The 27,479-nt window shown below is 42.9% G+C and overlaps 1 protein-coding gene across 2 annotated transcripts; it reads right to left on the minus strand.

The window, feature by feature from the left end:
• Positions 1–908: 908 nt before the first annotated feature.
• On the minus strand, positions 909–27,010 carry LOC124031571 (dynactin subunit 2-like). Of its 2 annotated transcripts, XM_046342976.1 has the most exons (13): positions 26,768–27,010; positions 15,319–15,387; positions 13,866–13,871; positions 7,251–7,347; positions 5,336–5,397; positions 5,021–5,119; positions 4,649–4,809; positions 3,878–4,028; positions 3,598–3,702; positions 3,228–3,305; positions 2,956–3,027; positions 2,544–2,646; positions 909–1,090 (listed from the first exon to the last, which is right to left on the minus strand). In XM_046342976.1, exons 1-13 carry the CDS (start codon positions 26,801–26,803, stop codon positions 924–926), a joined length of 1,206 nt encoding a protein of 401 aa, XP_046198932.1. In that variant the 5' UTR covers positions 26,804–27,010; the 3' UTR covers positions 909–923. The 2 variants fall into 2 exon arrangements, with proteins under 2 accessions (XP_046198932.1, XP_046198933.1); XM_046342977.1 differs by lacking the exon at positions 13,866–13,871 and having other exon boundaries at positions 26,768–27,007.
• Positions 27,011–27,479: the final 469 nt, after the last annotated feature.

The raw sequence follows: 27,479 nt of genomic DNA on the forward strand, positions 1-27,479 counted from the left end.
GTTTTTGCTTTGTGAATATGGGGTATTGTATGTAGATTTGTGTGAGGGGGACATTTAATCGATTTCAGAATAAGGCTGTAACTTAACAAAATGGTCTGAATACTTTCCGAATGCACTGTAAACAAATAAATAACAACAGGTTCCCTTCTTTGCGAACCATTTAAAAATCTCCCTGGTGTTTGTTGTCGAATCTGTGTGTGAAATTCACTGCTCGACTGAGGGACCTTAGAGATAATTGTATGTGTGGGGTACAGAGATGGGGTAGTCATTTAAAAATCATGTTGAACACTATTGTTGCACACAGTGAGTCCATGCAACATATGTGACTTGATAAGCAAATTTTGTCCTGAACTTATTTAGGCCTGCCATAATAAAAGGGGTTGAATACCTAGATGAGACATTTCAGCTTTTTATTACATTTATAAAAATGTGTGTAGGCCAGTGACACAAAATCTCAATTTAAATCCATTTTAAATGTAGGCTGTAACACAAGATGTGGAAAAAGTCAAGGGATGTGAAGGCACTGTACATAAAAAGACTTCTATTTCTTGCAAAATCATTACATACGTCTATGGTAATTCATAAACAATGATTTTAAGTTAAGTGCATTTATTTGGTTTAATGTATTGAATGGACAGGCTGTCTAGCTACACAAGAGTAAGACCTTTTGTCAACAAAAAAAAGACAATGCACGATGTACAGGTGACACCATGGGGATCAAGTACATGGACATGTTTGTCCCGGGTAGACAAGAGAACTTTATTACCCTTACCACACCATCATTTCACATTCTCCTTTTCAGCACAGTTCCAGCAACTATGATGTATGGCTAAACAGACAAGTGCAGTACAGTTCAGCTCAATACAGTGTGACAGGTACAAGAGCTCAGTCATGTAAAGGTCACGTCAGTCCCAGCAGCAGTCCTACCAATCTGTGAGAGCAGTGTGAAATGTGTCCCACAGCAGTGTGAAAGTGGTGAGTGTCGTAGTGTTTCCTACCTGTGAGAGCAGTGTTCCGTTGTCCTTCAGAGAGTTGTTGATCATCTGCTGGGTGGTGTCCAGGTGGGTCAGCAGCTGACCAAACTGCATGGCTATAGAGAGACTAAGACTTATGAGTCAGGTCATCACAGACAGACACTGTCCATCAGAGTTAAGCAATCTGCATTACTATAGCTTAATTTACACAGGCAGCCCAATTCTGATATTTTGCCAATAATAAATATCAGATTTGGGCTGCCTGTGTAAATCGCAGCCAGCAGGTCAAGCCTAGTCCCAAAAGAGCAAAATTCTAGCCGAATCCAGTGCAACTCAAATAACAATTTGTTTGCCAATAGTATGGACACCGGGTGAGATTGTCAGGTTATTACTAGGGTTGTTACAGTCATGGCTTTTTGGATGATCGTAATTGGCCAGCCAAATGACCACGGCCTCCGTAATAACCTTTCGAATAGCAAAACTTTTTTTTTACAGCATGTGCTCCTGACTGCATGTGCTGCCATAGAAACAGAAAGGGTGTCTCAATTCAAGTCAATGATTGCATAATGGGTGGACTGGCAGCCATTGCAAGTGTTCCCAGAGGAGCAAAGCAGGAAGTGTACCTATCAATATGTGAAGTGATTTGTAGATTCAACTGACATAACAAAAAATTCTGAATAAATACAGTACATTCCACGTGCCACATCAGTTATCATTTGAATGAACTTCTTCTATATTACATGGTAATGTCAATACTAGGCAATACTATTGCGAGTGTACAAATGAGTCTACCAGTCAAACCAGTAGGTCCCTTAGGTACTCTGGAACTGGCATTTAACTATCCCAAAGCCTAGGACTGGACGCATTGGACAGGCAGCCTTTAGTTATGCGTTTAATTGCTATATTGTAATTATTTCGCCACTATGGCCTATTTATTGCCTTACCTCCGTTATCCTACCTCATTTGCACACACTGTATATAGACTTTTATTCCATGTGTAACTCTGTGTTGTTTGTGTTGCACTGCTTGGCCAGGTCGCAGTTGTAGATGAGAACTTGTTCTCAACTGGCCTACCTGGTTAAATAAAGGTGAAATATATATATATAGAATAGCTTGCCAGAAAACATGAGGGGGGGGGCAAAACTGTGGACATATTTAAAAGAGATCTTAAAAAACATGTTTAGCTTTGCTTTTCCTTCAGGAGCTTTTTAGTTGTTCAGTTTGTCGTTCTTTAAAAAAATGTTTATCTTGTTGTGTTGTAAATATTTCCGCTTTTATTTCCATTGTTAGTTTTTTCCTGTAAAGCACATTGTGTTGCATTCCATGTCTGAAATGTGCGGTATAAATAAAGCTTTATTTTATTTGTTGCTTATGTCAGCAAGGAGCAACAAAGTTTCATCACGTTGTTCAGAGTCCATGTTACCTCAGAAACCGACTCAACCGCACAAATGTCCGGCTTCCGTCACCTGTTTGTTCCCCCAACCCCGTATTTTTTAATGGTTATTTTATTTTCATGTCCTTATCCATAACCGTCAGTTACACAGTAATGGAACCAGCCCTAGTTATTACCTTCTTCATGCAACTCTTTGACAGCCAGGAGCCTCTGCACCACCTGAGGCAGAGAGGTTGCCATGGCGTCCCACTTCTGCACCACGTCATACAGCTGAGACACCTGACAGACAACAGTTATCGGAATAATAGAAATTAAATAATAGTTAATGGAACAAGTTGCAGACCAAATAATGATAAGGTCGGGTGTGAATATTTATTGACAGCAGAAAGAGTTGCTGTAAAATGCAGTCGGAATAATTATATGGTTAGTAGTGGATTGTCAGGGTTTGATCAATAGGGCATAGTTTGTGCCAATAGTTTTTCCTGGTCAGCCCACAATTACTTGAAAAATGTTGTGTGAAATAGTCCTAAGATGCGGTATAAAGTTCACATTTTAAAAGTTGGACATAAAAACCAGGTAGTTACTGACCTTGTTTTGTGTATCAGCATCTTCGATGGCTGCCTTGTGCTTTGCAATCTCATTCATCTTCCCCAGGACACTCTATACATAGACAACACAAAATCATCACATGTACATAAGTGTAGTATTGCAGTACGACAACAAATGGTGTTGGTTGTCAAGGTCCCTCCAGGCCTTCTGACAACTAGAAGCGGCAAGACACACAGTGTGGAGTAGGCTGAAGTTGCCACAGACACTGATTCGTTTTGTATTTGCCTCTGCAATGGTAAAGGTGTGTTAACCTGCAGTCTGGCCTCTATCTGGTCCAGAGTGGCTGAGTCCAGAGCACTGACCCGCGCCTGCAGCAGCTCCATGGTGTCCTGGGAGGTGGGGGAGACAGCATGGAGAAGAGAAAGAGGGAGATGGAAAGGGGGGGAGAGAGAGAGACAGTCACAAGGTTAACAGGGATTCATTGGCTTCCAATCATGACCACGAAGTGAGTGAAGTTGTGGTTATGTAGGTTGAACTTAATAATATTTAGTAATTTTGCCTCAGTACCAAACAGTGACTGATGACATAGATAGAATGTCTCAAAATCAGTCAAAGGGTTAACAGTGATTGATGATATGGGTGGAGTTCAGTACTGAAAAAAAGAGTGCAGAAGAGACTCACCATGAGACTGCCTCCCTGCACCCCAGCACTCAGAGGACCCAGTTTGTCTGATCCAGAGCCCACAGCAGTCTCCAGCTCTGCAAGCCGCTTCTCCAGCTCTGCCATCTACACACAGGAGAGATGGAGAATTAATTACCAAATCACGTAACAAAGACAAATAATTTAGTCAACAGACCTCACACACCTAACATTACATCACCAACCCATCTAGCACAACAGACACAAAAGCTAACACTCATTGAGCTCTCCTCACTCACATGCGCATGCACAGGCCCCTTACCTTGGCAGCGTCTGTGAACTTCTCCTGCTCTGGCCGGCTGTGCAGCTCATAGAGCACCACACCATCGGGAGCTTTAGATGCTGCTGAGGCCTTCCCCTCCCCTGTACTCCTCCTACTGCTCCTCGCTGCCTCCAGCTGGGTTAGCAGACGCCTGGGGGTGGAGAGAAACAAATAGAGAACAAAAGGGTGGAGAAGGGAGAGGGAAGGTAAGGAAAAAACATCTGTAGCTCAGTTGGTAGAGCATGGCGCTTGTAACGCCAGGGTAGTGGGTTCGATTCCCGGGACCACCCATACGTAGAATGTATGCACACATGACTGTAAGTCGCTTTGGATAAAAGCGTCTGCTAAATGGCATATATTATATTATATATTATAAGAAGACAGTCTTTTACATTTGAGTCACTTAGCAGATGCCCCTATGCAGTGACTTACAGGAGCAATTAGGGTTTAAGTACCTTGTTCAAGGGCACATCATCAGATTTTTCACCTAGTCGGCTCAGGGATTCAAAACAGCAACCGTTCGGTAACTGGCCCAACGCTCTTAACCGCTAGGCTTCCTGACACCTTTTAAGTCTTTAATAAGAGCAGCGACTGCTAAGACTAAGTAATATCGTCTCCCTTTCTGACAACTACTGTATGTAACCATTTGAGACTAAATTGCATTTGCTACCATTTTTAATCCCTTCCTACTTCCCTCCCTGTCCTCTCACTTGGCGAGCTCTTCTGGGACCCAGAAGGGAGTCCCTTCCCCTCCCTTACTTACTTACTTACTTGGCCAGTGCTCTGTCTGGGTCAGCTAGGTTGATATATGCCTGTGGTCCCAGCAGAGTGTCCAGGTGGGCAGAGACCAGCTGCTGTTTGAGCTGGGCAGCTTGCTGGGCTAGGACTACTGGGGTCAGACGCTCCTCTGCACTGCTATCCTTCGTGGTCGCCTGGGGGACAGCGAGACAGATGTGAAAAGGGCAACCACTGATTTGGGGTAGGTCTAGGTCAAATGGTGTATACAGTACATAAAGGATGGTTTAAGGGATTCCTGATTTTCCTGTCTGACCTGGATAGTCTAGGCCTAGGGGGTAGGGTGTAAGGGCTAGGAAGCAAACAGGTTGCTTGGAACTGTGTCTTGGAACTGTGTCTGGGCCCTACCTGGATGGTTTCCACCTCATGACTGAGCTCCTGGATCTCATTGACCAGCCGCTGGTACTTCTGCTGGGGGGTTTCCTTCACCCCACAGCCCTCTGCCAACTAGACAGGGAGAAAAGGGGGATTAAGTGAAAGAAGAGAGGGAGAGGAAAACCAGTTAAAACAGTGAAGCACTTGAACAGACAGCAAAATAACACACACGATTAGAATGGAAAAAGGTATTGACATTGATTTCACAGAAATTCAAGTGTTATTTATATTTATATAACTAAGATGATCAATATGAAATTCAATAATGTAGGCCCAGGGTCTACTCACAATCTCATATTCTCCAGACTCATAGCCCACTCTTTTGTTCTTACTGATACAGTCTGAGAAGTCTGGAAGGGACACATTTATTACAGGAAAAAGCAGAATATTAGGTGATTTGTGACCAATTCATGAAATGCCTGATGTCTAGGGCCAGAAGTTTTCCCTGACCCTGTTCAGCGAGCCATGGGTCTTCCTGATCATGTGACTGAGGTTAACTGCTCTGCATATAGACTATATTATAATAATAATAATAATAACAATAATAAGATGCAATATGCAGGAAAAGTTCTTCCAGGTCAGGTCGTGTGGTGAGGGGAAAACTACTGCCCCTACAGTGCATTCGGAAAGTATTCAGACCCCTTGATTTTCCATATGTTGTTTACGTTACAGCCTTATTCTAAAATGGAAAAAAATAAAATCCTCAATCAACACACCATACCCCATAATGACAGAGCAAAAAGAGATGTCGACATTTTTGCAAATGTATTAAAAAACAAAACTGAATTATCACATGTACATAAGAATTCAGACCCTTTACTCATCACTTTGTTGAAGTACCTTTGGCAGCGATTACAGCCTTGAATCTTCTTGGGTATGACGCTACAAGCTTGGCACACCTGTATTTGGGGAGTTTCTCCCATTCTTCTCTGCAGATCCTCTCAACCTCTGTGAGGTTGGATGGGGAGAGTCACTGCACAGCTATTTTCAGGTCTCTCTAGAGATGTTCGGTTTGGTTCATATCCGGGCTCTGGCTGGGCCACTCAAGGACTTGTCCTGAAGCCACTCCTGCGTCGTCTTGACTGAGTGCTTAGGGTCTTTGTACTGTTTGAAGGTGAACCTTCGATCCTGTCTGAGGTCCTGAGCGCTCTGGAACAGGTTTTCAAGGATCTTTCTGTACTTTGCTCCGTTCATCTTTCCCTTGATCCTGACTAGTCTCCCAGTCCCTGCTGCTGAAAAACATCCCCACAGCATGATGCTGCCACCACCATGTTTCACCGTAGGGATTGGTGCCAGGTCTCCTCCAGATAAGACGCTTGCCATTGAGGCCAAAAATAATTCAATCTTCATCAGACCAAAAAATTACTGCTTCACGTGGTCAGAGTCCTTTAGGTGCTTTTTGGCAAACTTCAACTGGGCTGTCATGTGCCTTTTTACTGAGGATTGGCTTCTGTCTGGCCATTCTACCATAAAGGCCTGATTGGTGGAGTGCTGCAGAGAGGGTTGTCCTTCTAGAAGGTTCTCCCATCTCCACAGAGGAACTCTGGAGCTCTATCAGAGTGACCATTGGGTTCTTGGTCACTTCCCTGACCAAGGCCCTTCTCCCTCTATTGTTATTTTGGCCGTGTGGCCAGCTCAACAAAAAGTCTTGGTGGTTCACAACTTTTTCCATTGAAGAATGATGGCCACTGTGTTCTTGGGGACCTTCAATGTTGCAGACATTTTTTGGTACCCTCCCCAGATCTGTGCCTGGACACAATCCTGTGTCTGAGCTCTACGGACAAATCCTTCGACCTCATGGCTTGGAGTTTGCTCTGCCATGCACCGTCAACTGTGGGACCTTATTTAGACAGGTGTGTACCTTTCCAATCAATTTAAATTTACCGCAGGTAAAGTTATTGAAACATCAAGGATGATCAATGGAAACAGGATGCACCGGAGCTCAATTTCGAGTCTCATAGCAAAGGGTCTGAATACTTATGTAAATAAGGTAACGGTTACTTGTTTATGCAAAAAAAATATTTAAAAACAACTGTTTTCGCTTTGTCATTATGGGGTATTGTGTGTAGATTGAAGATGAACAAAAACAAATGTAGTGCATTTTAGAATAAGGCTGTAACTTAAAAATGTGGAAAAAGTCAAGGGGTCTGAATGCGCTGTATATCATGCCTGGACATCCAGCTGTTGGATGTAGTAGACTGACCGATTCCTTTAGTACTGACGCGTTTGTCCTTGAACTTGTCGTAAGCTGCATTAGGGTTGACCACGATCCTCTCCACACTGTCACTGCACAGCTCTTCCTGTTATGGAGGGAGGCACCCAGAGAGAACGTAATGTCAGATACACCACAGGAATACATTACATTACATTACATTTAAGTTATTTAGCAGACGCTCTTATCCAGAGCGACTTACAAATTGGTGCATTCACCTTATGACATCCAGTGGAACAACCATTTTACAATAGTGCATCTAAATATTTTAAGGGGGGGGGGATGAGAAGGATTACTTTATCCTATCCTAGGTATTCCTTAAAGAGGTGGGGTTTCAGGTGTCTCCGGAAGGTGGTGATTGACTCCGCTGTCCTGGCGTCGTGAGGGAGTTTGTTCCACCATTGGGGAGCCAGAGCAGCGAACAGTTTTGACTGAGCTGAGCGGGAACTGTACTTCCTCAGTGGTAGGGAGGCGAGCAGGCCAGAGGTGGATGAACGCAGTGCCCTTATTTGGGTGTAGGGCCTGATCAGAGCCTGGAGGTACTGAGGTGCCGTTCCCCTCACAGCTCCGTAGGCAAGCACCATGGTCTTGTAGCGGATGCGAGCTTCAACTGGAAGCCAGTGGAGAGAGCGGAGGAGCGGGGTGACGTGAGAGAACTTGGGAAGGTTGAACACTAGACGGGCTGCGGCGTTCTGGATGAGTTGTAGGGGTTTAATGGCACAGGCAGGGAGCCCAGCCAACAGCGAGTTGCAGTAATCCAGACGGGAGATGACAAGTGCCTGGATTAGGACCTGCGCCGCTTCCTGTGTGAGGCAGGGTCGTACTCTGCGGATGTTGTAGAGCATGAACCTACAGGAACGGGCCACCGCCTTGATGTTAGTTGAGAACGACAGTTTGTTGTCCAGGATCACGCCAAGGTTCTTAGCGCTCTGGGAGGAGGACACAATGGAGTTGTCAACCGTGATGGCGAGATCATGGAACGGGCAGTCCTTCCCCGGGAGGAAGAGCAGCTCCGTCTTGCCGAAGTTCAGCTTGAGGTGGTGATCCGTCATCCACACTGATATGTCTGCCAGACATGCAGAGATGCGATTCGCCACCTGGTCATCAGAAGGGGGAAAGGAGAAGATTAATTGTGTGTCGTCTGCATAGCAATGATAGGAGAGACCATGTGAGGTTATAACAGAGCCAAGTGACTTGGTGTATAGCGAGAATAGGAGAGGGCCTAGAACAGAGCCCTGGGGGACACCAGTGGTGAGAGCGCGTGGTGAGGAGACAGATTCTCGCCACGCCACCTGGTAGGAGCGACCTGTCAGGTAGGACGCAATCCAAGCGTGGGCCGCGCCGGAGATGCCCAACTCGGAGAGGGTGGAGAGGAGGATCTGATGGTTCACAGTATCGAAGGCAGCCGATAGGTCTAGAAGGATGAGAGCAGAGGAGAGAGAGTTAGCTTTAGCGGTGCGGAGCGCCTCCGTGATACAGAGAAGAGCAGTCTCAGTTGAATGACTAGTCTTGAAACCTGACTGATTTGGATCAAGAAGGTCATTCTGAGAGAGATAGCGGGAGAGCTGACCAAGGACGGCACGTTCAAGAGTTTTGGAGAGAAAAGAAAGAAGGGATACTGGTCTGTAGTTGTTGACATCGGAGGGATCGAGTGTAGGTTTTTTCAGAAGGGGTGCAACTCTCGCTCTCTTGAAGACGGAAGGGACGTAGCCAGCGGTCAGGGATAAGTTGATGAGCGAGGTGAGGTAAGGGAGAAGGTCTCCGGAAATGGTCTGGAGAAGAGAGGAGGGGATAGGGTCGAGCGGGCAGGTTGTTGGGCGGCCGGCCGTCACAAGACGCGAGATTTCATCTGGAGAGAGAGGGAGAAAGAGGTCAGAGCACAGGGTAGGGCAGTGTGAGCAGAACCAGCGGTGTTGTTTGACTTAGCAAACGAGGATCGGATGTCGTCGATCTTCTTTTCAAAATGGTTGACGAAGTCATCTGCAGAGAGGGAGGAGGGGGGAGGGGGAGGAGGATTCAGGAGGGAGGAGAATGTGGCAAAGAGCTTCCTAGGGTTAGAGGCAGATGCTTGGAATTTAGAGTGGTAGAAAGTGGCTTTAGCAGCAGAGACAGAGGAGGAAAATGTAGAGAGGAGGGAGTGAAAGGATGCCAGGTCCGCAGGGAGGCGAGTTTTCCTCCATTTCCGCTCGGCCTTCCGGAGCCCTGTTCTGTGAGCTCGCATTGAGTCGTCAAGCCACGGAGCGGGAGGGGAGGACCGAGCCGGCCTGGAAGATAGGGGACATAGAGAGTCAAAGGATGCAGAAAGGGAGGAGAGGAGGGTTGAGGAGGCAGAATCAGGAGATAGGTTGGAGAAGGTTTGAGCAGAGGGAAGAGATGATAGGATGGAAGAGGAGAGAGTAGCGGGGGAGAGAGAGCGAAGGTTGGGACGGCGCGATACCATCCGAGTAGGGGCAGTGTGGGAAGTGTTGGATGAGAGCGAGAGGGAAAAGGATACAAGGTAGTGGTCGGAGACTTGGAGGGGAGTTGCAATGAGGTTAGTGGAAGAACAGCATCTAGTAAAGATGAGGTCGAGCGTATTGCCTGCCTTGTGAGTAGGGGGGAAGGTGAGAGGGTGAGGTCAAAAGAGGAGAGGAGTGGAAAGAAGGAGGCAGAGAGGAATGAGTCAAAGGTAGACGTGGGGAGGTTAAAGTCGCCCAGAACTGTGAGAGGTGAGCCGTCCTCAGGAAAGGAGCTTATCAAGGCATCAAGCTCATTGATGAACTCTCCGAGGGGACCTGGAGGGCGATAAATGATAAGGATGTTAAGCTTGAAAGGGCTGGTAACTGTGACAGCATGAAATTCAAAGGAGGCGATAGACAGATGGGTAAGGGGAGAAAGAGAGAATGACCACATGGGAGAGATAAGGATCCCTATGCCACCACCCCGCTGACCAGAAGCTCTCGGGGTGTGCGAGAACACGTGGGCGGACGAAGAGAGAGCAGTAGGAGTAGCAGTGTTATCTGTGGTGATCCATGTTTCTGTCAGTGCCAAGAAGTCGAGGGACTGGAGGGAGGCATAGGCTGAGATGAACTCTGCCTTGTTGGCTGCAGATCGGCAGTTCCAGAGGCTACCGGAGACCTGGAACTCCACGTGGGTCGTGCGCGCTGGGACCACCAGATTAGGGTGGCAGCGGCCACGCGGTGTGGAGCGTTTGTATGGTCTGTGCAGAGAGGAGAGAACAGGGATAGACAGACACATAGTTGACAGGCTACAGAAGAGGCTACGCTAATGCAAGGAGATTGGAATGACAAGTGGACTACACGTCTCGAATGTTCAGAAAGTTAAGCTTACGTAGCAAGAATCTTATTGACTAAAATTATTAAAAATGATACAGTACTGCTGAAGTAGGCTAGCTGGCAGTGGCTGCGTTGTTGACTTTGTAGGCTAGCTGACAGTGGCTGCGTTGTTGACACTACACTAATCAAGTCGTTCCGTTGAGTGTAGTAGTTTCTACAGTGCTGCTATTCGGGGCTAGCTGGCTAGCTAGCAGTGTTGATTACGTTACGTTGCGTTAAAAGAACGACAATAGCTGGCTAGCTAACCTAGAAAATCGCTCTAGACTACACAATTATCTTTGATACACAGACGGCTATGTAGCTAGCTATGTAGCTAGCTACGATCAAATAAATCAAACCGTTGTGCTGTAATGAAATGAAATGAAAAATGTGATACTACCTGTGGAGCGAAGCGGAATGCGACCGGTTGTTGAGTGCGGAAGTTCTATTCAGTAGACGTTGGCTAGCTGTTGGCTAGCTAGCAGTGTCTCCTACGTTAAGGACGACAAATAGCTGGCTAGCTAACCTCGGTAAATTAAGATAATCACTCTAAGACTACACGCTCTAAACTACACAATTATCTTGGATACGAAGACAGCAAAGACAACTATGTAGCTAGCTAACACTACACTAATCAAGTCGTTCAGTTGAGTGTAATAGTTTCTACAGTGCTGCTATTCGGTAGACGGTGGACGTTTGCTAGCTGGCTAGCTGCTGGGCAGATAGCAGTGTAGACTACGTTAGGACGACGAAATACGAAGTTGCAATAGAAGTGCTGACTGTTTCACTTTGTTGTCCTCTTTCTTTTCCTTTTTCTTCTGTCCTTCTTTTGTCCTTATTTTGTCTTCCTTTCTTCTGTTAACTAGATATTTTTTGTTGTTATTCTTTGTAAGCTAGCTAGCTTCTTCCAGGAGAGTCCCTAGCAACTGAATACGCAACAGACACAGGCTGCATCTCAGCTCTCTTTATACTATTGAGATGCAGCCATATTCTTCACTTTCGCGTCTCCAATCCACTCAGAGATCTTACCAGCCAATCTCGACAAAGTCGCATATGAACACATGGTTTGGGAATAGAGAGATATGCGAGTGGATCTAGGGCAAAATTATTCTTAAGGATTGATTCCCAGTTGATTGATAGATTGATGGGTATTTCTGCTGTTAGTGTTCTAACCATGGGCCATCTGTCACACTGACTCTTTAAATATGATCTGGGAACTAGTCCTATGCATCTGTACAACCAGAACCATTAGATGTGTACATCCAGCCTCCAGAATTTATTTATTTTACAGGGCTCATGCACCAGATTCTAGCCACAAAACGAATTGTCATCTGTAGTCTTTAACAGTCAATACATTAAACCAGTCACAAAGATACAGCTCAATGAAGAGTTTATTCACACGGTTTGAAAGAGGACCCCAGTGAGATGCCAATCAACGACAGCGCCAGCTCTCTCTCACACACACACACACAGACATATTCAGTTGGAGAAACCAGTCTATTCTCCAGGAAGGAAAACCGAAACGGCTGATTTATGATTTGATCAGGAAAAGAGAAACAATTTAATCCTGAACACAAAGGTATAACGGAATGGCATGGATGGTTTCAACTGGGTCCACAATCAACGGGGGAAGTATTGAGAAATTCGGATGACTGACGTGTCCAAAGTAAACTTCCTTGTTACTCAGGCCCAGAAGCTAGGATATGCATATAATTGGATAGAAAACACTCTGAAGTTTCTAAAACTGTTAAAATAATGTCTGCGAGTATAACATACCTGATATAGCAGGCAAAAACCCGAGGAGAATCCAGAATTATTATTTATTTTTAGGTGTCTGCCCATTCAAATCCTTGTTATTGGGAAAAACAAAGGATTATACCTCCCAGATTGCAGTTCCTAGGGCTTCCACTAGATGTCAACAGTCCTTAGAATGAGTTTCAGCCTTGTTATTTGAAGAATTAGCTAGAATTTGAAGTTTTTCTAGGTGGTTCCCATTTTGGCTGTAGGATTATAGCGCTCGTGGATGAGGGTGCTCACTTCGTTATTTATCTCCGGTAATGAACATACTATTCTCCGTCTTAAATTTTATTGTTTATTTACATATTAGGGTAACTGAGGATTGATTAGAAACATTGTTTGACTTGTTTGGACAAAGTTTAATGGTAACTTTTGGGATTCCTTTGTGTATTACAGATGTATTACTGAATCAAGCGCGCCAACTAAACTGACTTTTCTGGGACATAAAGATGGACTTTATCGAACAAAACGGCCATTTGATGTGTAGCTGGGACCCTTGGGATTGCAAACAGAGGAAGATCTTCAAAGGTAAGTGATTTATTTTATCGCTATTTCTGACTTTTGTGTCACCTGTGCTGGTTTGGAAAATGTTTTTAATGCTTGTGTGTGGGGCGCAGTCCTCAGATAATCGTGTGGTATGCTTTCGCCGTAAACCTTTTGAAATCTGACAATGCGGCTGGATTAACAAGAAGTTAAGCTTTTAAATTATGTAAAACACCTGCATTTTCAAGAATGTTTAATATTACGATTTTGTATTTTGAATTTGGCGCGCTCCGATTTCACTGGATGTTGTTGAATTTGATCCTGCTAGCGGGATTTCCGCACTAAGTAGACAAGCTCTATTGACCAATGAAACGGAACAACTAATTGTGTAAGAGGGTGTGAAGAGAATGTGGATGGAAAATTAACATTGACTGAGGTATCCAAGAACGACTGCTCTACATGAAAATGAACCGCATGCACAGCTGACTGATGGAAGCTATGGGGCTTAAAACCTTAGGAAAATGGTAGGGGGGAGAGAAGAATACAGTAGCATGAAACCCACTGCACATCATATGGTAGAGTTTGGTTTTAGTTTCAGCCTTTAGCTTATTTGGTATTCAGAGTTTCTCCTGTGGCTTTGGTCTTTCATCTCTGCATGACTTCTATGAGATCAGCTATTACCTTTTAATGAATCCATCCGTGACATGCATCTACTCATTGGAAGAGTCAGACTCCCATCATTAGTTGTTCCGGGAACCTACGACTAAATCAAACTTGAAGAGCATCATTCTGGAGCCTCAGGCAATTGTGCACTAGGTTGAGTATGAAGTCATCAATGTGTCTAAAGTTCAAATGATCAGCTCACAAAGGGGCTCATGGGATTAATCACCACTAATGCAGACAGTAAAAACCGACACACACAGTACAGAGATGCATGCAAAAGACTGACAAGTAGATGTTAGGAGGAAGGGAGGGAGGGAGGGGTAAGTCAGTCAGTCACTGAGGATCTTACCAGCTCCTTAAGTTCCCAAGGAGAGTTAGAGAAAGAGGAAGACCACAGGGGGAAGAGTAGAAAAGAGAGAGAAACACAGATTAATGTGGTTATCACATGCCACGCACAACAGTAGCAGCCAGCCCGTCACTGCCAAGAAAGAGAACAGTGTTCTGAGCTAGGCTGACCGTCTGATCATCATGACGTCACGGTTCACCCTCTCTCAGCCCCACAGGGCCTGCGCTGTGGTTACTGTGATACATTAGCAGCATTGGTTATAGACTGTTGACGTTGCAAATCATACAGTACACACACACAGAATGTGTGACTGATATCCTGTGTGTGTAGGCAACATATGCCCTGAGCCCCTCACCATTTACTGAAGCCTCTAATCCTGTACTTGGTATTGTTAGCATCATGTAGTCAGTGGAAGGAGGGGATTGTCAGGAGGGAAAAGCCATTTCTGAGCCCCTAAGTCAAAGTCGCGATGGTTAGAAAGAAAATAGGTTTAGCGCCATGAAGTAAATAAACAAAACCGAGTGCAACACACATCCATTAAGAAACTGTGTGGGTATGATGAAATCCCGATGGTCTTCAGATATTAAAAGTAGGCTTATGCATATCTGCAATTGACATTCTGAATGGTTTCAGTGTGTGTTGCAGTATCACACCTAGTGTTTGATAAGTAATGTAGTTCCTAACAATCTTTAGTTACTAAGCTTCTGTTAACATGTACACTGTTATGAATGGGCGAAAGGGATGTTAAAACAAATACATTAGCAGATCTCTTAACAGCACACCCAATAACAGAGACATCTTAGATTCAATATCCTCTGACGTGCTACAATTCTGTCGAGGTGAAAACAGAGGGTTATTAGGCCTACTAAATGTCTTGCATGAACACTAATCAAATGAAAAACACCACTCCCTACAAAAGTGATAAACCATTTGGCCAAAAGCACATTAAATAAAATAATAATAATAAAACAGAATTGATACAGAGCAATGGGACACATTACATCTTCAGGTAAGTAGACTATTCTCAATTTCCACCCAATCTGAAGAGGGGAAGAAAAGGGGACATGAAGGATTTAACCGCACTGAGACAAAAATAACCTCTTACTTGTACAAACTAGCCTTCCAGGAGGGGTGGGTGGGGAGAGAAGGCAACAAACAACAAGACACGCGGAGGGAGGGGTAGGGTTTGGGATATGGGAGGGAAACCACTATTAGGTTGTAGTGGGAGTCAAACGACATTTAAGTATGTTCTACAGCAGACTTGATCCATGAGCCAGCATGATGACATCTCTGGATGCTAATCAATCAAACAACCACTCTGTATCATGCAGTGGTTATCATAGAGGAAGTCATGCTGCTACGCCACAACAGATGATTCTAAAACTGTATTTGGGGGTTGAAACTCTTCCTTTCGCTCTCCACAATCCCTTCTTTCCTCTCTCCAACTTTCACTCACCGACTCAAACTGTGCCTGGTCATCTTCTGGCAGCTCGCTGGTCTCATATACATCTGGCTCGTTGGACGCCTATGAATACAAAATCATTCCATCAATCAATATTACATTAACATAGCTAGCTACTTGTGTTCTGATTAAGTGATAAAGGCCAAGAAGCCGGTGTTTGGAGGGTATTGGCACGGGTGTTAGGCCCGAGATGAAGTCGAGTTGCAATTTAGTTTCCTTGTTGTGATAGCATAAACTGTGACAAAATATAAATAATTGTCAATGATTCTCCATACTCTGTGGTTTAAGACCGTCAAAATTATCATTCATTCACAATGCTTAATTTGCTATTTAGTTTCCTCATTTGTGTTACCGTTTTCGACCTGTGTTGATTGTCAAAACCTGTGGGTGGGGTTTCGGTAACGTGAGATGGAAGAGAGGTTAGGTTGCCTGTGCTTGCTAGCAACTGTCACTTTCAGTTTAAAAATATATATGTCAAATAGAAATCAAAACTGGATAGTCTTCAGAGATAGAAGGGAGGGGTTGAGGGTAGCTGAAGGATGGGACTAAAAACAAACAAAAGATAACCAAATGTAAAATATACCGTAATTTCTGGACTATTAAGCGCACCTGAATATAAACCGCACCAACTGATAAAAATAAAAAATAAAGTATTTTGTACATAAATAAGCCGCACATGTCTATAAGCCACAGGTGCCTACCGGTACATTGAAACAAATTAACTTTACACAGCCTTTAAACGAAACACAGCTTGTAACAAAAATGAAACAGTAGCCTACCAATAAAGTCATTGGTCACCATCTTCCTCCTCCTGTGCACTGACACCACTGAAGTCATCTCCTTCTGTGTCGGAGTTGAATAGCCTCAGAATTGCTTCATCAGATGTTGGATCGTTTTCATTGTCGCTCTCGTCACTTTCATCCGGAGGCAAATTCCCCGCTGAACTGCCCTCAACAACACGCAGCAGTCCAGCCTTTCGAAACCCGTTGATGAAAGTGGATTTTTTTGACAATGCTCCACGCTGTTAGGACCCACTGGCAGACTTGACCATAAGTGGCTCTTCGCATGCGGCCCGTTTTAGTGAAGGATTTCTCCCAACTTGTCATCTAAGCCTCCCACTGAACACAGAGCGCCACCTTAAATGCACAATTTACAGACGTTGAGTGGCTGCAAATACTTTGTTGTGCCCCCAGGAATCACAGCTGGAATTGAGTTTGTCCTCTTGATGGCTTCTTTCACAGAATCTGTTATGTGGGCCCTCATGCTGTCCAACACGAGCAATGCCTTGTTCTTGTGAAAGAATCCTCCCGGTCGCTTGCCGTAACACTCCGTATGCCATTCATGCATTAGGCCTTCCGTCATCCATCCTTTCTTGTTGACTTTCATAACAATTCCTCTCGGGAATTTCTCTTTTGGCATCGTCATGCGTTTAAAAATTAACATCGGTGGAAGCTTTTCTCCCGATGCCGTGCAGCTCAGAACACAGCTGAAGTGCGTTTTTTCATGCCCAGTTGTTTTCAGCGTGACGGATGATTCGCCTTTCCTGTTGACAGTCCGAGTGAGAGGCAGGTCAAACGTCAGAGGAACCTCATCCATATTTATGATGTCGTGCGGGCCGATGGAATGCTCCTCTATCTTTGCATCAGTGAATTTACGGAAGTTTGAAACTTTTTCCTCGTAGTCGGGAGCTGCTGACACAGACTCGTCCGTACCCTGATGGACAGGCCTTTACGTCTCATAAATCTTAGACACCACGATGGTCCACCTCTAAAATCCTCAAACTTCATTGCGGTGACGATTGTTTTGGCTTTCAGTTGGATCTGCACAGTTGAAACACCTCGCAGTCTGCTCTCTGTGTGTTGACCCAGTCTTCAAGCTCATTTTCTAGTTCGGGCCATCTGCTTTTCTTCCCTCTGAAAGCCTTTGTTGTCTTTTTGCACGAGTCAGTTCCTCACGCTGCTGTTTCCAACGTCTTATCATCGACTCATTAAGGCCAAGCTCCTGTGCAATAGCTCTATTTCCTTTTCCAACAGCCAGATCGATCGCCTTCAACTTGAAAGCTGCATCATATGCATTTCTCCGTGTCTTTGCCATGATGAGGGTGACAAAATTACTACCGTAATCAGAATGATGGGAAGTTTGAGCGCGCTCGATTTACGTCACATTATGTGACGGTGCTCAGTTTTTTGGAGGCATGAATCTTGTGAAAGCAGGAAAAATTCATAAATTAGCCATAGTCATTGTATAAACCGCGAGGTTCAAAGCGTGGGAAAAAAAGTAGCGGTTTATAGTCCGGAAATTACAGTACTGTGTCCATAAAATGTATAATAGCATGTATAAGCTGGCAGTAGATGCCTAAGTGTTGTTGTCCATTAGGTTACTCCAATTAGGGGAGGGATGGTAGAGTAAATATATATACAAAATATATATATTTTTAAAACTATTACATTGATAGAAGCCACAATCTGCAATATTAAAGCTGATCTACACCCCCATAAAAAAACAAGATCGCTTTCAGTCACAGCTGTGTCGCTGTAGGCTGTCCCGGCAACAACCGCCAGTTTGGAGAGCCGCGGCGTGGTAAATGTTTGGAAGGTGAAGGAAGCACGGAGAGGTCCGTGATAGACAGACTTGTAAAATGGGCAAAGGAACTGAAGTTGGGTTTTGAAGAAACACTGCAAGCAATGTGTGCTCTGCAAGCAATGCAGCGGATGATGACCGTGGTGAACGGATAGATATGATTATAGACAGCGAGGAAGAAGAAAAACTGAGTGTAGTATGAAGATGTATGTTGAGGAAGAATGGCGTCAGACATGATAAATAACAATCTGGACCAGTAGGAGTGACATTTTCAGAGAAAGTGGACCCTTGCCTTTTGGATGATCCACTTGTGGTTTCAGCATGGGTGAGAAAGGAGTTGGGGCAATTGAGTCAGTGAAGGTAACCTGTAGTGGATTTGTGATATTTGTTTGTGTTTCTTCTGACCAGAGGGTGCCAGCGCTCCATGTCACGCAACTTGGGTCAAGATCCATTTCTTGCTTTGCTCTTAGGAACAGGGCACCATTGAAAGGAATGATTTATGTGGTAGAGTTAAGTGTGGAGGTGGAGCAATTTAAGTTGAAAATTCCTGGTGTTTGTGACGCGCTCTGGTTTGTGCAACGTAGAAACGGTGGGGAGCGAGGTGAAACAGAGGAGTCCTTGTCAGTCCTTTTGAGTTGAGTCTCTACCAGACAAAGTTCTGTTAGGATATTTTAGATATCCTGTTTGGACTTTTGTTCAGAATCCACTGCGCTGTTTCATGTGCAACTTTATGGTCATGTTGTAGGAGGGAGATTCCAAGGTGTGGACAGTGTGCAGGAGGGCATGGGACAGAGGATCGTGTCATTTCGGGGGGATAAAGTTGTGCGTGTCAACTGTAGGGTTGCTCATGTAGCTGGGGATCAGAAGTGTCCGTTGCGAGAGAGGCAGGTTGATGTGGCCAGTCAGAATAGAGCAGAAGGTGACCTTCTGAGGCAGTGAAGAAAGTGGAGGAGGATAGGTCAAGTGTAAGGGATCCAGAGAGGATCCCAGAGATGTAGATTTGTGCCAGCACAGAGGGATAGGGAAACGAGTGAGTTATGCTTCAGTAAGGTTGGCTTCTTAGCATTCATAGCAATGGTTATCAACTGTACCACAGAAATGGAACGTAAAATCACAATGAATAGATATTGTGGTGGCAGCTGCAGAGACGTATCTGGGTATATGAGATTTGACTTCAGACGAGTTACAGAGTGTTGAGGGATGATGTCCCGTCCTCCCAGGTCGTTGGCATGGTGCAGTAGTGGGCTTTTAATGAGGCAGCTGCAGAGGAGTACGAGAGTACTGCAGAAGAGTTTATGGGGTGATGATACACCTATATACCACAATACAAAAAAAATGTAAGGTTAGTTGGTGGTGCACATGTTTCCTTTTAGGAACAAGAATAATGAAGATAATTTAATGTAGGTAGGCCGTGCCTGGCATCACACTTTAGTACAGTAGGTGGCATTGTATGCCCCTTTAAGATAGATGTGATCCACCAACCCAATTCGAAAGAAGAACAGCCAGTGTGAAACCCCACAGAAGAAGAATAGTCAGTGAGTGTGAGAATTTCACGGGAGGGGACTATAAAGCTCAGTGGAGGGGACACAGGGAGCTAATAGTAGCTAGCTAATTATGGTAATATATGCAGCTAGTTACCAGTAAGTTGGATCGCTAGCTGGCTATGAAAAAGGAACTATTGGCTAATGTTAGTTTGCCTGCCCACTGGCACCGGCTAGCATAGCTAGCTGGTTACCTTCACAACAAGACACCTGCTTAGAACACCTTTAGGTACGGTAAGTGGCTTGTAATTTCACATTTGGAAGGTGGATTGAAACAATTCACTGGATAACTAGCTAGCATGGTTATTTTCTACCAGATAGCTAGCAACCTATGATGCACTAAAGTTACCCTACAGGGGGATATATTGGTATGTGGCTATTCAAAAACAAAGGAATTATCTGAAAGTGGTCAGACTATATAGTGCAATATCACATGTGCAATGTAACATTTTATTTTGTTTTAGTTTCTTTTTTTGGCACAGGTCTCACACTGTGTGTTTGTGCTGTCTCCCTCTCTCGGTCGGTCTGCGTGTCCTGTTCACAGGCTCCTCAGTCATGGTTCGAGCCAACCACAGTGCTTGAGCACGAAGCATTCATTGAGGGTTTTAAATGTCTGTACCATCTAACAAAGTAGGAGCAGGCCCATTAAACTTCCCAGAACTGCTGGACCTTTCTGAATTGCTGGGCTGTGACTATTTCACAAAACTGGATTACAGGCAACATTCGCACTGAGCTAAAGGGTAGAACTGCCGCTTTCAAGGTGCAGGACTCTAACACGGAAGCTTACAAGAAATCCTGCTATGCCCTGCTACGAACAATCAAACAGGCAAAGCTTCAACACAGGGCTAAGATTGAATCATACTACACCGGCTCCGATGCTCGTCTTATGTGGCAGGGCTTGCAAACTATTACAGACTACAAAGGGAAGCACAGCCGCGAGTTGCCCAGTGACACGAGCCTACCAGACGAGCTAAATCACTTCTATGCTCACTTCGAGGCAAGCAACACTGAGGCATGCATGGGAGAATCAGCTGTTCCGGACGACTGTGTGATCACGCTCTCCGTAGCCAGCATGAGTAAGACCTTTAAACAGATCAACATACACAAGCCTGCGGGGCCAGACGGATTACCAGGACGTATGCTCCGGGCATGTGCTGACCAACTGGCAGGTGTCTTCACTGACATTTTCAACATGTCCCTGATTGAGTCTGTAAAACCAAGATGTTTCAAGCAGACCACCATAGTCCCTGTGCCCAAGAACACAAAGCTTGTAGCTTGTGAGGTGTGGAAACACTTTGTTGCTTTTATGAATTTTGTCTTGCTGCTTTTTGTTCTATGTTGCTCTGTTTGTATGCTATGTCTTGATTGTCCTATGTTGCTATGTCTTGCTTGTTCTATGGTGCTATCGTCTATATTGTAATTGTTTTTAATAACCTGCCCAGGGACTGCGGTTGAAAATTAGCCGGCTGGCTAAAACCGGCACTTTTACTGAAACGTTGATTAATGTGCACTGTCCCTGTAAAAATAAAATAAATCTGCCTAAATGACTACAGACCTGTAGCACTCACGTCCGTAGCCATGAAGTGCTTTGAAACGTTGGTAATGGCTCACATCAACACCATTATCTCAGAAACCATAGACCCATGCTAATTTGCATACCGCCCAAACAGATCCACAGATGATACAATCTCTATTGCACTCCACATAAGAGGTCGACCGGTTATGATTTTTCAACGCTGATACCGATACCGATTATTGGAGGACCAAAAAAAAAAAACTATACCGATTAATCAGCCCAAACTTTGTTATAATGACAATTACAACAAAACTGAATGAACACTTATTTTAACTCAATATAATAAATCAATAAAATCAATTTAGCCTCAAGTAAATAATGAAACATGTTCAATTTGGTTTAAATAATGCAAAAACAAAGTGTTGGAGAAGAAAGTAAAAGTGCAATATGTGTTATGTAAGAAAGCTAATGTTTGAGTTCTTCGCTTAGAACATATGAAAGAAAGCTGGTGGTTCCTTTTAACAAGAGTCTTCAATATTCCCAGGTAAGAAGTTTTAGGTTGTAGTTATTATAGGAATTGTAGGACTATTTCCCTCTATACCATTTGTATTTCATTAACCTTTGACTATTGGATGTTCTTATAGGCACTTTAGTATTGCCAGTGTAACAGTATAGCTTCAGTCCCTTTCCTCGCTCCTCCCTGGGCTCGAACCAGCAACACAACGACAACAGCCACCATCAAAGCAGCGTTACCCATGCAGAGCAAGGGGAACAACTACTAGAAGGCTCAGAGCGAGTGAAGTTTAAAACACTATTACCGCGCGCTAACTAGCTAGCCATTTCATTTCGGTTACACCAGCCTCATCTCAGGAGTTGACAGGCTTGAAGTCATAAACAGTGCAATGCTTGACGCACAACGAAGAGCTGCTGGCAAAACGCACGAAAGTGCTGTTTGAATGAATGTTTAAGTGCCTGCTTTTGCCTACCACCGCTCAGTCAGATACTTAGATACTTGTATGCTCAGTCAGATTATATGCAACGCAGGACACGCTAGATAATATCTAGCAATACCATCAACCATGTGTAGTTAACTAGTGATTATGTTAAGATTGATTGTTTTTTTACAAGATACGTTTAATGCTAGCTAGCACCTTACCTTGGCTCCTTGCTGCACTCGCATAACAGGTAGTCAGCATGCCACACAGTCTCCTCGTGGAGTGCAATGTAATCGGCCATGATCGGTGTCCAAAAATGCTGATTACCGATTGTTATGAAAACTTGAAATCGGCCCTAATTAATCGGCCATTCCGATTCATCGGTCGACCTCTAGTTTGTACAACCAGCCTCAACCGCAGACCACATGTAACCACAACAGCCCAGATATCTACTGTCTTCACCTGCGGGATAACCTGAGACCAGCCACCCGGACAGCTAATTTAACTGAAAAGTATCGGTCTGTAATAACACCCTTTTGTGGGGAAAAACCTCACTGACTGGCTGGATGGGCCTATGCCCTCACATCACAACCCATGGCTGCGCCCCTGCCCATTAATGTGTATTCCAAAGATTAGGGCCTAATAAATGTATTTAAATTCACTGATTTCCTAATATGAAATAACTCACTAAAATTATTGAAAATTATGCATGTTGCAGTTATTATTTTTGATCAGTATAGATACTAGCCATCATCACTAGTAGCTTGCAGCAAGCATAATGTCCTGTCAGTCTCCCCGTATCCCCTCCCTCAACCGCCTTGCTCACCGGCGGGCCTAGCCAGCATAGCAAAGATTATATCCTGAATAACTCAGATAAACTCAGCAAAAAAAAGAAACGTCCTCTCACTGTCAACTGTGTTTATTTTCAGCATATTTAACATGTGTACATAATTGTATGAGCATAACAAGATTCAACAACTGAGATAGGAATCTGTTCTTAATATATATATATAATATAATAATAATAATATATGCCATTTAGCAGACGCTTTTATCCAAAGCGACTTACAGTCATGTGTGCATACATTCTACGTATGGGTGGTCCCGGGGATCGAACCCACTACCCTGGCGTTACAAGCGCCATGCTCTACCAACTGAGCTACAGGACCACTAGTTGGCTAGTTAAATAAAAAAATATGTACCAGGTATAAGGTCATCTTTGAATTATGGGTGTATATGGATCGGCAGCCAAAACAGTACTACAGCGCATGGAAAGGATACAGTCTAGGACCCTGAGATTGTGTGTGGGGGCCTTCAAGACGACACCTGTTGAGGCATTGCAGGTGGATACAGGGATGCAAACTAGTCACCCTTCTTTAAAATCCAAAATAGGTAACCAACGTGATTCGTGTATAGATCTGATGGGAAAAATATGACCTCAAGAGAGCAGTTCACAACCAGACATCCCAAGAATATTGCTGAACTGAAACAGTTTTGTAAAGAGGAATGGTCCAAAATTCTTCCTGACCGTTGTGCAGGTCTGATCCGCAACTACAGAAAACGTTTGGTTGAGGTTATTGCTGCCAAAGGAGGGTAAACCAGTTCACATACTTTTTCCACCATGCACTGTGAATGTTTACACGGTGTGTTCAATAAAGACATACAAATGCATAATTTTTGGTGTTATTAGTTTAAGCAGACAGTGGTTTTCAATTGTTGTGACCTAGATGAAGATCAGATCAAATGTTATGCCCAATTTATGCCGAAATACAGGTAATTCCAAAAGGGTTCACATACTTTTTCTTTCAACTGTAGCCCAAAGATATTACTTTTGTTTTGTTGAACTTGACATACTATAACAGGGGGATTATTTAATTTTTTTACTCAGTGAACGTTATTTTTGCACATGTATCCTTGTGCACTTGATCGATGTCTACTATATAGTGGTCACTATATTAGAGAAAAAAATTGAATGCCTGATTGTTTAATTCTATTTCTACTATAAGATGGGTTTTCCCCCCCAAGTGCAATATTGAAATGTGTGTGGTCACAAGCATCTTATTATAAAGGCTATCAACACTAACTGCAATATTAATGTATTGTTTATTCTGTGGACTGGAGTGTAATTTGTAGTAAAGTCTAGGTAACACTTTTTTTGTTGTTGCTACGAGTTAGGATCACATTAACCACTTTATTTTACACACAGAGATTGATAATGTATATCATATTATTTGGGGTTTAATAAGTACAGTTATTAAAAACTGCATTTAAAGAAGGGATCCAGCATAAATCAATAGAATTTTGCATTTCTTTTTTATCCACCTAGCAGGGCCCAAAAAGTGTCACCTTTTTGGGCCCTCACTAGTTCGCCGCCCTGTGGATAGTGGTCAACTGCAACGGAGGCAGGACAAACTTGCATTAGCGTACTGGGCGAGGTTGAAAGGGGGTTCAGAAGCATACGGCAACTGGGGAATGCTGGGAGCAAGTAGTTGGTAAGCAGAGGACATACAGGTGGACAATCGGGCAGAAGGTGGTAGAATATGGCCTCGGGGGAGTTTCCTAAACCAAGTGTAGATGTGGACATGATTAAGGTCAGGAGAGAATGGGATGAGACTGTGTGTGAAGAGATATAGATAAAAAAAAATTGTTTTATGTGTTCTTAAGGACATATACAGGATCCTGTCTGTGGAATGGTGGGGACAAGGGTGTATATACTAGATTTCAATGTTAGAGTAGCGGTTAACTGATTGTGTGTCAGTAGTATTCATGAGCTCATCGGACTCTGGGAAAGTAGAATATAAAATCCTATAGTATCCCTTTAAACCACGCAGTATGGAAAATTATTGTAACTTGTCATTTTCTATTTGTCACAATTCATGCTGTCACAAGGAAACGTAATGGCAAACATGAGAAATGATGTCAATTCAGCATTTACATTTAGTTTTTAAATGTGTCCATGTTGTACTGGTTAGTACCATGGCATGGAAATGACACACTTTGCTATTTATTATTCAAATTGGTAGGCATTATGCATACTCTATCATGAAAATGATCATTCAATATCATTTTTGTATTTCAATTTGAATTGTCACAAATAAAATGTATTTCAATTCTGGAAAAGCCATTACAAAAATGATATTGATTTTTAGTTTGTTCATTTGCATTTCCAATTCAGTTTCGGGAAAGCTAAATGCCTAACGTTTGTAGCACCCAAGGTGAAGGAGGGTTGAATGTTCTGGATTTTAAAACCTCCAATATAATATTTAAGATTAAATGGATACCAAAATATTTAAGAAATAACGATGGCATTTGAAATATCATCCCTAATTTAATATTATTTTAAATGCAGATATGGGTAAAATCCCTATTAAGCTTGCAAACTTTCATAAACAAGTACTTCTAACTTGGAACCTCATGTACAAACACAATTATTCCCCTCATAGGTATACAATCTGGAATAATAAAGACAAATACAAAAACAAGTCTTTGTTTTTCCAAAACTGGTTTGACAACAACATTATTTGGGTTAAACTATCATTATTATTGAATAATGATGGACAACTATATGATTATCCAGAATTTATTGGAACACACAATGTTACATTCACTCCTGAGGAGTATCAAATTGTTGTTAGAGCCATCCCTAAAGGTGCTATTCTTCTTTTAGGAGAATATAGCAATACTCCAAGTGCAACTGTTGAGGATTTTGTAGCCTCAATACAGTTCGAAGGAATTTACATTTTAAACTATAAATGTAATAACATGTATATAAAGAAACTGTCACTATGTTACTATTCCCTCTGCTAAAATGTAGAGGAATGCAGCCCAAGGACAAGTGAACTGGAACAAAGTTGCATTGTTGTATGGTAAATATTGTACATCTAATAAAGGTGAAAGACGTATCATACAAACTCATTCATAGAATCTACCCTGTAAAGACCTTTATTATACACAGAGCTATTACATAGCTATTGATATACATAGCTATTGATAACAAATGTGTATTTTGTGATTGTGACCCAGAGACTCTTGACCATTTATTTTGGGACTGCTCTTTATGTCAGAAGATTTTGGTGTGAGTTAGAATATTTTATTTTAAAAGAAACAACTATTAATGTTAATTTGAAAGATTCTGATATTATGTTTTATTTTTGATCCAAATGATATGGACCCTGATTTAACTTTCATTGTTAATTTGTTTATCTTTCATGGAAGATTCTTTGTCCATAAAATGAAGTGGGCAGAGAACAAACCCCTCTTCACATTATTTACGATAGAATTGAAATATTATTTTGAAATGATCAGTAAATGTAAAAACAAAAAAAGCAATACTCACCACAAAAGTATTTAACAAATTGTTAGGTTTATGAAATTGTACATTTGTTTTTTTGTATTTTTAAAAATTTTTTTTGTATTTGTTGTGTTAATAACATTTTTTTTAAATGCCTAACGTTACATAGCTCAGGCTATGTACGCCTACTTCTGTCAAATCACTGACTAATAGCTAGTTAGCCGTCCAAAGACTACGTTTAGAAATGTGAGTTGTATGTCTGTTATTTAACGGTCAATTTCAATGCATATAAGAAGTTAACCAGGAGTCTGACACTGACTAGCTACCGTTAACTTAGGTCACTAGCTAGTACGATAACGTTATCATATCAGGCTTTTTTTTATCATATCAGGCTAATGTGTGGCAAACCAATGCTAGCTAGCAAACGTTTGGATAACTCGTTAAATAGTTAACTAGCTGCCGGGACTCTGTGGTTTTGATGAGATTTTATCTAGCATTCATCAAACATCTTATAAACACTTGTGCTTACCTACTAACAACGCGACAATGTGAATAGCAAGCAAGCTAACAAGCCACTTACAATTCCAGGCAAGTTGGCGTATTTGGGATCAGCCATTTGTGAGGATGCAATGACGAGACGGATGGTGGATGAGTAGACAAGAACGAAAAAAATCTGCCAACGGTCTTTGAAATAGACCGTGTGGACACGTTTTTACTCCGTTATATAGCTATCACCAACGGAATAAACAAGCAGCAAACGAATCTTCGTCTATGGTATTACGGAAGTCCACAAACATACGTTAGTGGTGGATGCCGACACCTACTGTACGGGTTAAGTATCCCTCTCATTTTCGAACGTTGCTATGGGCACATATAAACAACGGAAGTAAAGGATTCTACTTCCTCTTTACTTTGTTATTTGTATTAATTTCACCTTTATTTAACCAGGTAGGCCAGTTGAGAACAAGTTCTCATTTACAACTGCGACCGTGCCAAGATAAAGCAAAGCAGTGTGACAAAAAACAATAACACATGGGATAAACAAAAGTACAGTCAATAACAATATAAAAAAAATCAATAAACAGTGTGTGCAAAAGTATTACGGAGGTAAGGCAATAAATAGGCCATAGTAGCGAAGTAATTACAATTTAGCAAATTAGCACTGGAGTGATAGATGTGCAAGTATAAATACTGGTGTGTAAAAGAGCAAAAAAAGTAAATAAAAACAATAAGTGGACGAGGTAGGTAGTTGGATGTGCTATTTACAGATGGGCTGTGTACCGCTGCAGCGA

This window comes from Oncorhynchus gorbuscha, linkage group LG03 (assembly GCF_021184085.1).
Source record: "Oncorhynchus gorbuscha isolate QuinsamMale2020 ecotype Even-year linkage group LG03, OgorEven_v1.0, whole genome shotgun sequence".
Taxonomy (NCBI): domain Eukaryota; kingdom Metazoa; phylum Chordata; class Actinopteri; order Salmoniformes; family Salmonidae; genus Oncorhynchus; species Oncorhynchus gorbuscha.